The sequence below is a fragment of the Seriola lalandi genome, unplaced genomic scaffold, assembly GCF_002814215.2.
Source record: "Seriola lalandi dorsalis isolate HSWRI2012SDOR001 ecotype SW California unplaced genomic scaffold, Sedor1 jcf7180002054234, whole genome shotgun sequence".
Lineage (NCBI taxonomy): Eukaryota > Metazoa > Chordata > Actinopteri > Carangiformes > Carangidae > Seriola > Seriola lalandi.
In genome coordinates this window covers 290,236-300,439 of record NW_019524787.1, presented here as the reverse complement: position 1 = coordinate 300,439, position 10,204 = coordinate 290,236, and the positions used below count along the sequence as shown (strand labels likewise).

The 10,204-nt window shown below is 40.8% G+C and overlaps 1 protein-coding gene across 2 annotated transcripts in view; it reads left to right on the top strand.

Moving 5' to 3' along the window:
* The first annotated feature begins 1,637 nt into the window (after nt 1–1,637).
* inpp4b (inositol polyphosphate-4-phosphatase type II B) overlaps nt 1,638–10,204 on the top strand; it is a 134,100-nt gene continuing 125,533 nt past the window's right edge. For both annotated transcript variants that reach the window (XM_023404209.2, XM_023404208.2), the window contains exons 1-2: nt 1,638–1,737; nt 7,878–7,922. In XM_023404209.2, the coding sequence (XP_023259977.1) occupies nt 1,653–1,737; nt 7,878–7,922 (130 nt within the window). In that variant the 5' untranslated portion in view covers nt 1,638–1,652. The remainder of the gene's footprint in view (nt 1,738–7,877; nt 7,923–10,204) is intronic.

The following is a 10,204-nucleotide window of genomic DNA, read 5'->3' as shown; positions in this document are numbered from 1 at the left end:
AATCTTGAGAAAATGAATCTGAAGGTCATTGTAAAATTGTTGTTGAATTGTTGTGAATATTACAAAATGTAAAAGGTGTTTTATTGTCCCTGAGATAAAAAAAAAAAAAGAAGGGGGGAGCTTTTTGCACTGTCCAAATATCTTATATTATCTTATAAAAATCCCTCCACCTCAAATAAACAGATTGTTCCTCCATGGGTAATGCCAATTATTTAATGGTTATGTCCCTTCAAGCTCATATACCAGAGGGATACTGAGAAAAGTAGTAAGTAGCATGAAAAATAGTTGTAACTATGTGTTTCAACCCTCATTAACAGATTAAGGCCACTATTTGTTACATTTGTTCATATGTTTATCATATGACTTTAATGTCTATGTTGCATTGTGAAGCTGCATGTCTCAGTATTCCATAATATATTTTGTAGGTGTCAATCTCCTTTAGGAGTTTAAGGCTTCTGCCTTCTCCGTGTCTTTATTGAGCGTTAGCTCAGACCACAACACCCTCTCCATTCAGCAGGGTATAAATTAACATTGATTTTAGATATGGTCTTACTGTAGAATCGTGGCCTTGGTGCCCAAATAACTAACAATAACCTTCACAGTATGAATGGGTGGAGAGGCGGCAAGGGCAACAAATAAAGATACAGGGGAATAGAAAGGAAGAGAGCTGCATTATTCTGCCAGTGTACCTCTTCATTACATATAATTGCTGATTAAAACAAAATCTTCTGCTGCCTCTTCCTCCTCTCTGTATTTGCAGATGCCCAGTTCAGATGGAAATACATTTTGTCTAAATAACACAGAGGACTGTTATCTCCATCACATTCCCTGTTCAACCTGTTGATTTAATTCTGAGTTATACTCAGCAGTTACACTACATCCACACTAAAAACTGTCACTGTACTGTGTCTTGTCTCTTGCTTTCTCTCCTGCCAACCCCACCTCCCTTTCTACTATATGTTACTTTCCAAAAATCCTATGCGGCATGATGCTGGCTTCACCGTATGGAGCTCAGCAGTCAGATGCTTATTAATTGTTTTTCTGCTAGGAAAGGAAATGGGAAGTGGCGAGGGGAGGCTGGAGAAATCAGAGGGACCCCTGCTGCCATGTCTGGATGCAGCAGTGGCTGCGCAGTGAGAGGAGAAAAGGAGGGAGAGGTAGAGAGTGGGCAGAGTTGTGTCTTTCGGGCTGTATTGCGCTACGCAGTCTGGTCTAGGTGCCCCACTGACAGCCAAAGATTGATGGATAGAGCTGTGTATCGCACATAACATCAATTCTGTCCTGCTTTCTCTTTCATTCTGGGTCTCACTCCCTCATCAGTCCTCCCTTCCCCTCTCTCTACTGCTCTCCCTCTCCCTCCCTCGCTCTCTCCCTCCCTCCCTCCCTCCCTCACTCCTTCCCCACCACTGCTCCAGGTCCCTCGTGGTCCCTCTCTTCCGTATTAGTTTCCAAAAGGCATCTTTAATGCTGCCAGAGAGCGCGCTGTGAGGCAGCAAGAAAGCGAGGCAAGCGGATTGCTATCTTTGTGACAGCTTTTCCGCTTGGCAGGCTGTGTGTGAGCCGAGGAACTGGACTGGACTGTGGTGTTTCGTGGAGGAGGTGGGAGAGGAGGTGGAGGAGCAGGGGGGAGAACTGAGGGGCAAGCCGGACAGATGGAGGACGGCACCCAACACCTGGGACACTGCATGGTTGACATGAAGGAGCTGAGCGCCAACCCTGAAGGACTGACTGCTGCCGGTGAGCTGACTGCACTGTGTTGTCTGTCTCTTAATCTGTCCCCTCCACCTTCTTCCCCTGTCCTTCCTCATACAGTTTGACTCTGAAACACCTTGGGTGCTATTACAATTGATACTGTTTCTATAAATGTTTGCCCCAGCGATGTCTAGTTTTAGCATATTTTCCCTCAATTTGTGTTTGCAGTGGTTCTGCCTACAGAGAATGTGTGTGTTAGAGACAGAGTGAGGGAGAGAGGGGGGGGTGGAGGTAGCAGCAAGGGTGAGAGAGGGAAACAATTTAAAATGCACGATGATCAATAATCAAGTGAATGAATTCAGTTCAGTTTTATTGTCCTTTCTGGATAACATATTGTAATAATCATACTTGTCATAAACTTAAAGCATGTACAGGGGGTAGCTGAACATTATTTAACATTTTTAAAAGTAAAATGAACATACTGTGTCTTACCAGCCAGTTGATATTGGACTGCTAAGCAGCATCATGTTGAGACCTTGATAGTCGAAAAATGATGCTCAAGAAATAATTTTAAAACTTACTGACTGCCTTTCTACAGGTTTCCAATTATGTATTTGGTTCTTGTAACATGATTGAATCATAAATTGTTTGTCTCAGAATGTGGTCTGCCTTACCTGGTTTGGGTTAAAATAGAATTTGATTTAGTGGCTCAGCAGAGAATTGTTTGAAAAACACTGTTTGTTGACATATAATGTCTTCAGATTCTCATGTCTGTTTGTGCCTGTGTGTGTGCTTTGCTTTTTTACTGCAGTCATATTCCATATAGCCTGAAAGTGTTGTCAGTAATGAGCGCTGGCAGAGGCAAACTAGATGTCTCAATGCACATCACAACAGGAGAATGCTAAAGAGATTAGCCATATCAGTGATGCCACAAAGCCTGCTCTCCAAGTTTAATACCTTTGCTTACCAAAAGGACACACACTGCATGCAGCGCCACTAAGCATTTGCATTGGCATGCAAGCTCAACACCATCATCTTCCCCATGGGGATAAGTAAATGGAGCTGTACAAGGAGGAATGAAAGCGCAATTCATGATGCCTTGTCTCTTTTGCCTCAAACCACACAGATGCACACTGAACCAGCTTATATGCACAATTACACACACACACACACACACACACACACACACACACACACACACACACACACACAGAAACAATGAAACTTGTACACACCAGTATGTCTACACATACATACACACATGCACAGATCTGAGCAAACATGCACACACACAGCTACACACATGCTCAGACTATCAGCTAGTGACCTGATCACGAACTCTAGATATGCACTACTATAAAATCACACAGTCACAGTTTAGAGATGACATCTGACAGGTGTGGGAGTTATAACAGTAATGACAAAGACCTCACTCTATCTCTGTTTTGCTTTCCCTTAGCATCCTGGGAGACAAAAGGGAAGAGCAAAGCACATAATTACCATGTTTGGCACGGAAGACAGGTTGACAACCCTACATTATCAGTCGCAAGGTGAAATAGTTTATCTCCTCCTTCATGACAGGAGAGATACGAGGGACCAAACTGGGTGCTGCTCAGTACTTGTTAAGGCGGGACTGAATTTGCGTTTTGCAAACATAAGGGGTGAAATTATCTTATTCTAACTATTAACTATTCTAATCATAATTGCATACGAGCAAGTGAGTTCTCAACGAAAGCTGCAACACGATTGATTTTCATTGCACACTGCTCGACATCACAAAACTATTATGAAGCAAAATGTCTCACTCCATGCCCTTGTTAACCCTCCACCCTCCATCTTCCATTGACGTGACAGTCAAGACCTCTTCAGCACACCCAACTGATTCACAACACTTCATTAAACGCTGGCAACAAAACCATCTGTCCCCCTTCAATCTACCAGGGCAGTAATGTGACGATAACTCACTCTCCCATTCAGCACCACTTGTCCTAATGGGATGCCTGTTTTTGCAAACATCAATCGAATTAGAGGCATGTTAGGCAGGCTGATGACTGAATCTTCAGAAAGGATGTGCAGGTGTTGTTTAGCCAATTTAAGCTACAGGAAAGAGAGGAAGTGAGGAGAGTGAGATTGGACAAAAAGATTTGGAAGAAAGAGACTCCAATTAGTATGCATGTGTGTAGTGAGGATGAGTAGTCGGTGGTGGCATTTTGTGCTCTGGTTTATTGAGAGACGGCCAGTTATATATCCCTGAAACATCAAATCCCATGGTGAGCCAGCCATATATGTGAATTATTAATAGCACCTCAGTAAATAATATTCAAAAATATAAACAGGATTTGTTTTTAGGCACGGGCTCTTACATGTAATATCTATTCATGAAGAGGATAAGCAGGAGTGATTAGGAATGTGTGCTATACGCACTGTCAGGCTTTATCAATGCTCTTTTTGGAAATTGCTTGATTTTCTTAGTTGAGCTCGTAGCATAAGATGGGGACCAGAGCAGCGACAGGCTGTATTTTGGAGCTTTTCCACAATTTTTTTTTTTTTGTGGAGTCAGGAATAAGCAACAATCCCATGTGAAATCTGTGCGTGCACTCCCCCACATTTCTTACTTTCATTCCTCCTTTCACAGTATCTGCTAGTGAGCGGTTATCACACTATACAGTGGGTGAGGAAGCAGGGCAATGAGGAGGGAAGAGGGTTAAATGATCATCTGTGAGACAGACAATTTAAGTCCCTGTACATTAATTAACTTTGTCATTCCAGAGAAATCACCCAGTCTGCACACATCCTAATAAATTACCCTCTACTCTCCCTTCAGCGTGGCTTTTTCCCCACTGATACCACCTGCAGACAGGGGGGTGATAGATTGGGGGTACAGTGGGGCTGTGCTGTTATTTCTAGAGCCAGATGAAACTGCAGTATAGCGGGCAGGCACACCTCATTTGCTTCAGGCCCCTCTGGGAGTTACATCTGCATGTGCCGCCCGCCTGCCTGCTTGCTGCCTGCTGCCTTGCTGAGCTTATTACCATATTCATAATGCCTGTGGATATCGATTATAAATACCACACCTGTGCCACTTTTCTCCACCTACTTAGCCACACACTGAAGCTGGATCACTGGGGAGCTTCATATGTTAAAGGAGATGTGATTTCAGATTGACAGTACAGGTGGTTGACCTCACCCCATGTAATGGGTAATTATTGTAATTAGACTTTCTGTATTTATTTTGGTCAGCCTGATTCTCACTAACGGGTTCATGATATGCATGTGTTCAGTGCTCAAAGACAAGAATGGTGTCATAGTGTACATAACAGGTGTTGTGTCCTGAGGTTGCTTATGCATAATTTGTCCATGATTTTAATAACTATGGATACTGACTCACTGTGAACATGTGAACAACAGTTTCCAGGCCTGTACTGGAGCGCTGTTAAAATGTCATGTAGTCAGTATTCGTTCTCAAAGACGCAACATAACCTGTGTTGCCTGTCTTATAATCAAAGCATCTGGTATGGTCCTTCTATAAATACTTGACACTCCACCTACAAGCTGTGCTCTAAAATTCACACATCTTTTAACTTCAATCCTCCTTCTTCACTATCAAGCATATCCCGTTGCCATGTGTGTGTGTGTCTCATGATCTGTATCCCCAACCCATATCAGATGTAGACCTAGCTTTACTTCTTATCTTTATTCAATTATTTCTGCAATGACAGACATTTTCCACTGCTTCCTACCACTTTAGATAAGTTGGTGTTTTGCACAGATGGAGTCCTCCAAAGTAACTGGACTATTCAAGTGACAGTCCCTCATGATAACGTGGCACCAGAGACGGGACCCAACAGCTGGCACTGTCTCAGCCCACCTAGCTAAAGGGCTCTCTGTTGCCACCACACAACATGTCATTCAGGCTTATTAAAGTTTCATCAGCACTCACAAGGAAGCCTTGGTGGTGACAACATTAGGAGACATGACCCCTGAGGAATGGGATGATGAGAGTAATGTGAAAACCAGATAGCGACACAGAAGGTTTATTTACATACATAATTGGCCTATTTGTGAAACCGTGTGTGTGTTTACTGGTCCACGTACTTTAGCTATTTGTGCACCTGATTAATTAGACGTTTACTGTACTTGTATGCATAACACATATTGCACTAAGTTTGCATAAGCCTGTTTATTCAAATGTAGCCCATCCTGACAAGTGCAGCAGTTGATAGAGCCCAGTTCGCTCACACTTGAGAAGACACCAGCAAATTGAGATTTTATACACAAAGTTGTCAACATATTTGCTGAATTTCCAAATGCACTTTAAATTGCTAGAGTTACTGTGGATTGCGCTTCTTTGGCCTTAGTAAGCAAGTGACTCTCAAATGGGCACAGAGCAAATGCTAATGATTTCCATAACTTTCATGTCTGTTATTCATTAACAATCTCTGTAACATTGTTTCTTTGGCATGAATTTGAATGTTCAAAGAATACATTCAAAAGAATAAAAGAAAATACCATGTTTAAATGGATAAACCACCCTAAACATAATTCTTAACATGCCTGTGAGCTTGTACACCTCTGTATTTCCATAATTAGATCCAAAAGATAGAATAGCCCAAAAACATATTGTAAATCTGTGACATTGTAAAGAAACACCTTCGTACTTTCACTGTCAGTCGACACCCAAAACCCATGGGGATTAATCAAGGATAAGGGATATTTTCTGCATCTTGCCCATTAGCATACCCATGGTAGAAAGCTACTATGGATATGAACCTTTTTTTCCTTAGAGTGCGAAAATCTTCCGTACTTTCTCAATGGAACGTTGAAGAAAACAACTGTTATCTGTTAATTAGACAGTTAAATAGACTGATTTTTCCCACCGGCAGGATTCCTCAATATTTTCTTTAATGTTTCCTTGGCAGATGTTTCTTCTCTTTACACAGGGTCAGTGGTTGAAGGATAGGCAGGATATCTGGGTTTTTAATGTCTTTCCAACAGTTTTGCCTTGCACTTTCCTTAATAGTGAATCATTTTGTTGCATGACTGATCTAAGTCTTTTGTCTGTGTAGTCCTTGAGTCCTTGAAGACATGCTTTGTGATGAAAGGCTTTACAAAAACTAACCTGCCTATCACAAATAAACTAACCTGATACGACATTAAAGCTGCCAAGAAAGTGTGGAGACTAAAGTAATTATTAGTAGAATTAATAATTAAAACACAAGTAAATTATTTTCAGTCTGTGTGAAGTATCCTCAATATATATATATATATATGATGGTGTTACCTAAAGCTGTGTGGTACCCATACATCAGTAAGCATCGAGTATCCATGGCCCATTAGTGAAGTTGATGAGCCTTAGAGAGGCCAATTGTGTCCAAGCACCCCAGCAAGAGGAAAATGGCATTTAATAGTTTAGGGCCTCACGTGTTGCACCATCATGCAGGTGTTTAATCTGTTTGGTGTTTGAATGGTTGTGTGTTGGACTGGGAGAGTGATGAATGAGAGACAGTGTTGGTGACAGATGATACAAGCAGTCAGTCCTCTACTCATCATTATGGCATAAGCCCTCAAGGGCAATGGATGCCCAGAAACTCTTGTTCACAAAGATTGCACTCACAAGGATTGCAGTGGGTTTGCATAATGTAAAATGAACAGTTACACTAATCGCTGTAGCGTTTTTGGGAGCCTGCCATGTTGCTAGCTTGTTAAAATTCTCTAGACATAGTACTTTAACATGCTAGGAGCATGACAGGCTTAGCTTTTTTTCCGATTAAAATAGTTTCTTTCTCCACAGCGTTGTCACTTTGGTGAAAATGGATCAGATTTCAACCCCTTAATCTACTTTGTATCTACTTAACATTCTGTGTCTATGGCCACTGTGATTGTCCCTTTTCATTTCAAATAGAGGACTTTGAGACTGAAGTGATTTGCTGATTAATCAAATTGTTAATTGTATTGAACGTCCTTGGATTTTGGACTGGTCACACTACAAACAAAGAATTTGTAGATGTCACTTTGGTTCTCTGGGTTATTGGCAGTGTGCAATAGTGTAGGTCCTGGATCACGGTTAATATGTTATTTTGTCTGTCTCTTTCATTGTTCTAATGTTTTCCTCTTCCTTCCCTTTATTTCCCTCCCTGTCTGTTATTATATCATCTCCCCTCTATTTTTCTTTCTCTGTCTCTCAGGTGTTATTCTAACACCCAAGCTGCCTCAGGTGGAGTTCAGCCTTGGTAAGTCCTGTGTTTACTCTGTGATTCAAGAGTAATTTTACTTTATAGGGGAAGTACTAGACGTGAAGCTATCCCACGCTTCGTTGACATCTTTGCAGGCACATTAGATAGAAGACATATGGACTTGCTTGCATGGTTGCACACTTTCAATAATGTCAAATCCCTCTTCCCTTGGCCCAGAAACACAACAAAAGTTTATGGCCTAACATAAATTCAGATGTAACACTTGTCAAACAGGCACCAACAAACAGTCACATGCTGACAGCTATACTAATGCAGAAGTCAGTCAGAATTAGAAAAATATCTGCAGACATCCTTAATCTTTTTCAATTCTGACACATACACACAGCCCAAGTATGGTTAGCAGGGACAACAGAAACAAGACACAGAGAAAACATTAGACAGAATGGTGAGGGGGTACTTTTGAACTTCAGTCGAGATGGCCTCATTCATTTTTTATGCAACTAAGATGTCAGAATTCTATTTCTAGACAATTCATTGTGGCTCAGGTCAAGTTTTCCAAAGCAGATTATTCTTGTGGTCTTTGACAACCAAGACTGACGGCATCAAAAACTGGCTTCTTGGCTCCCTTGTTTCTGTCTTTTGAGGCAACTGCAACAAAGGTTTCCCACTGTTCCCTTCACAATAAATTGGAGACTAAATATACATGTAGATATTCCAGGGTTGTGGCTGCAATTTTTTTGTTTCAGAAATCTCAGTATTGTGAGGAAAGGCATTCATTCCACAAACCTATCCTCCCTGGTGTCACTTGATGACCTCCCGCCTCTGGCAATGTCCCATATATGTCATCTGACCAATACAACAGTTTTCAGTGTGTTGAAACCGCAACTGCATGTTCATACCTCAAGGTACTTAACACTCGTGATGGTCCCATTGCCATTACATAAAGGTCAAAATTACAGTGAGTCAAAAAGGCATGTGATCACTTTAATAGAGATTGTGTCGGACTCAATAAGAGAGTCATTAATGTGAAAACATGCGTGTGTATGCATATAGTAGATACAGGCATACCAATGTATTCTGCTTCAATGCTTGCTTTGGTTTCTAAATGTTCGTATTATTTGAATTTATACTCAAATGATACTGTAGGTTGAGGGTTTGCACTTGGCTAGAAAAAGTATCTGAATGTAAATTCTCTGTCATAGTAGATAGTACAGCTGACAGCTGGCACAGAGAAATATCATGTCCTTCTTTAATTGCCCTGGTTGAATGTGTGCTCAATGTACAGCACATTTATCTAACTGTTCTCAGATCTGTCAAACCCACAATGACAGTGCTTAAGTTATGTTTTTTTTTTTTTTTTTAATAAGATTTGTCCATATTTTTAATTTCTAACATTTATTCATCTCGATAATAGAGAAAAAGCTGAATTACTTTTAAGCACTGGAAGGAAGTGACATGTTTAAATGGTTAAATATGATACATAATGGATTATTTTCAAAGAAGATTGAAATGGTATTAAATTTATTAATAAAAGTAAGAATAGCAACCAAGCACTCATCCTACAGCCAGTCATATGCTCCCAATTTCTTAGAGGGCTGAGCAGCTGTTGCTAGCCTTTTAGCTCCTGGGAGCGACAGTGAATCTAGAGCAAAGCAAGGCAACTCAAATCATGTAACACATTTCATACACAAAGGGAAATCTTTTAAAAGGAAATCAATTTTATAAAAGGAAAGGGAAAAGTAAGAACCATTCATAAGCTGCTCTGTCACAACAAACAGAACAACAAAGAATCTGAACCTGAGTTTGAAAGCCCACACAAACTATTCAGTGGCAAAGACACAATACTAATTGTTGAAAGGCAACAGAAAAAATAAATATTTTGATGATGCTTTTGAAAGAGGAGACAGAACAAATCTCAAATCATCTTGAAAGTTATTCCAGTAACTAGGATCACAAAAATTGCAGGCGGCTTCACCAGACTTTCAAAAGACCCTCAGTGCTGGATCACGCTGGAGGTCTGAGGGGCTTGGAGCTTTTACGTATAATACACACTGTAAACCAAGGCCATTCAGTGCTTTATAGATAAGAAAAAGAGCCTTAAAGTAAACTCTAGCGCATACTGGAAGCCAGTGCAGTGATTTGTGGGGAGGTGTAATTTATATCCTCTTTTAGTCCCTGTCAAAACTCTGGAGTAGCAGTTTTGTGAATTAGCTGCAGCTGCCCCACATTCCACCGAGGTGAAAAATTTATACTGACTTTAATGAGTAATTGTAGATTTTTAACTGTGTGCATATGTCCCTGTGTGTGTGTGTGTGTGT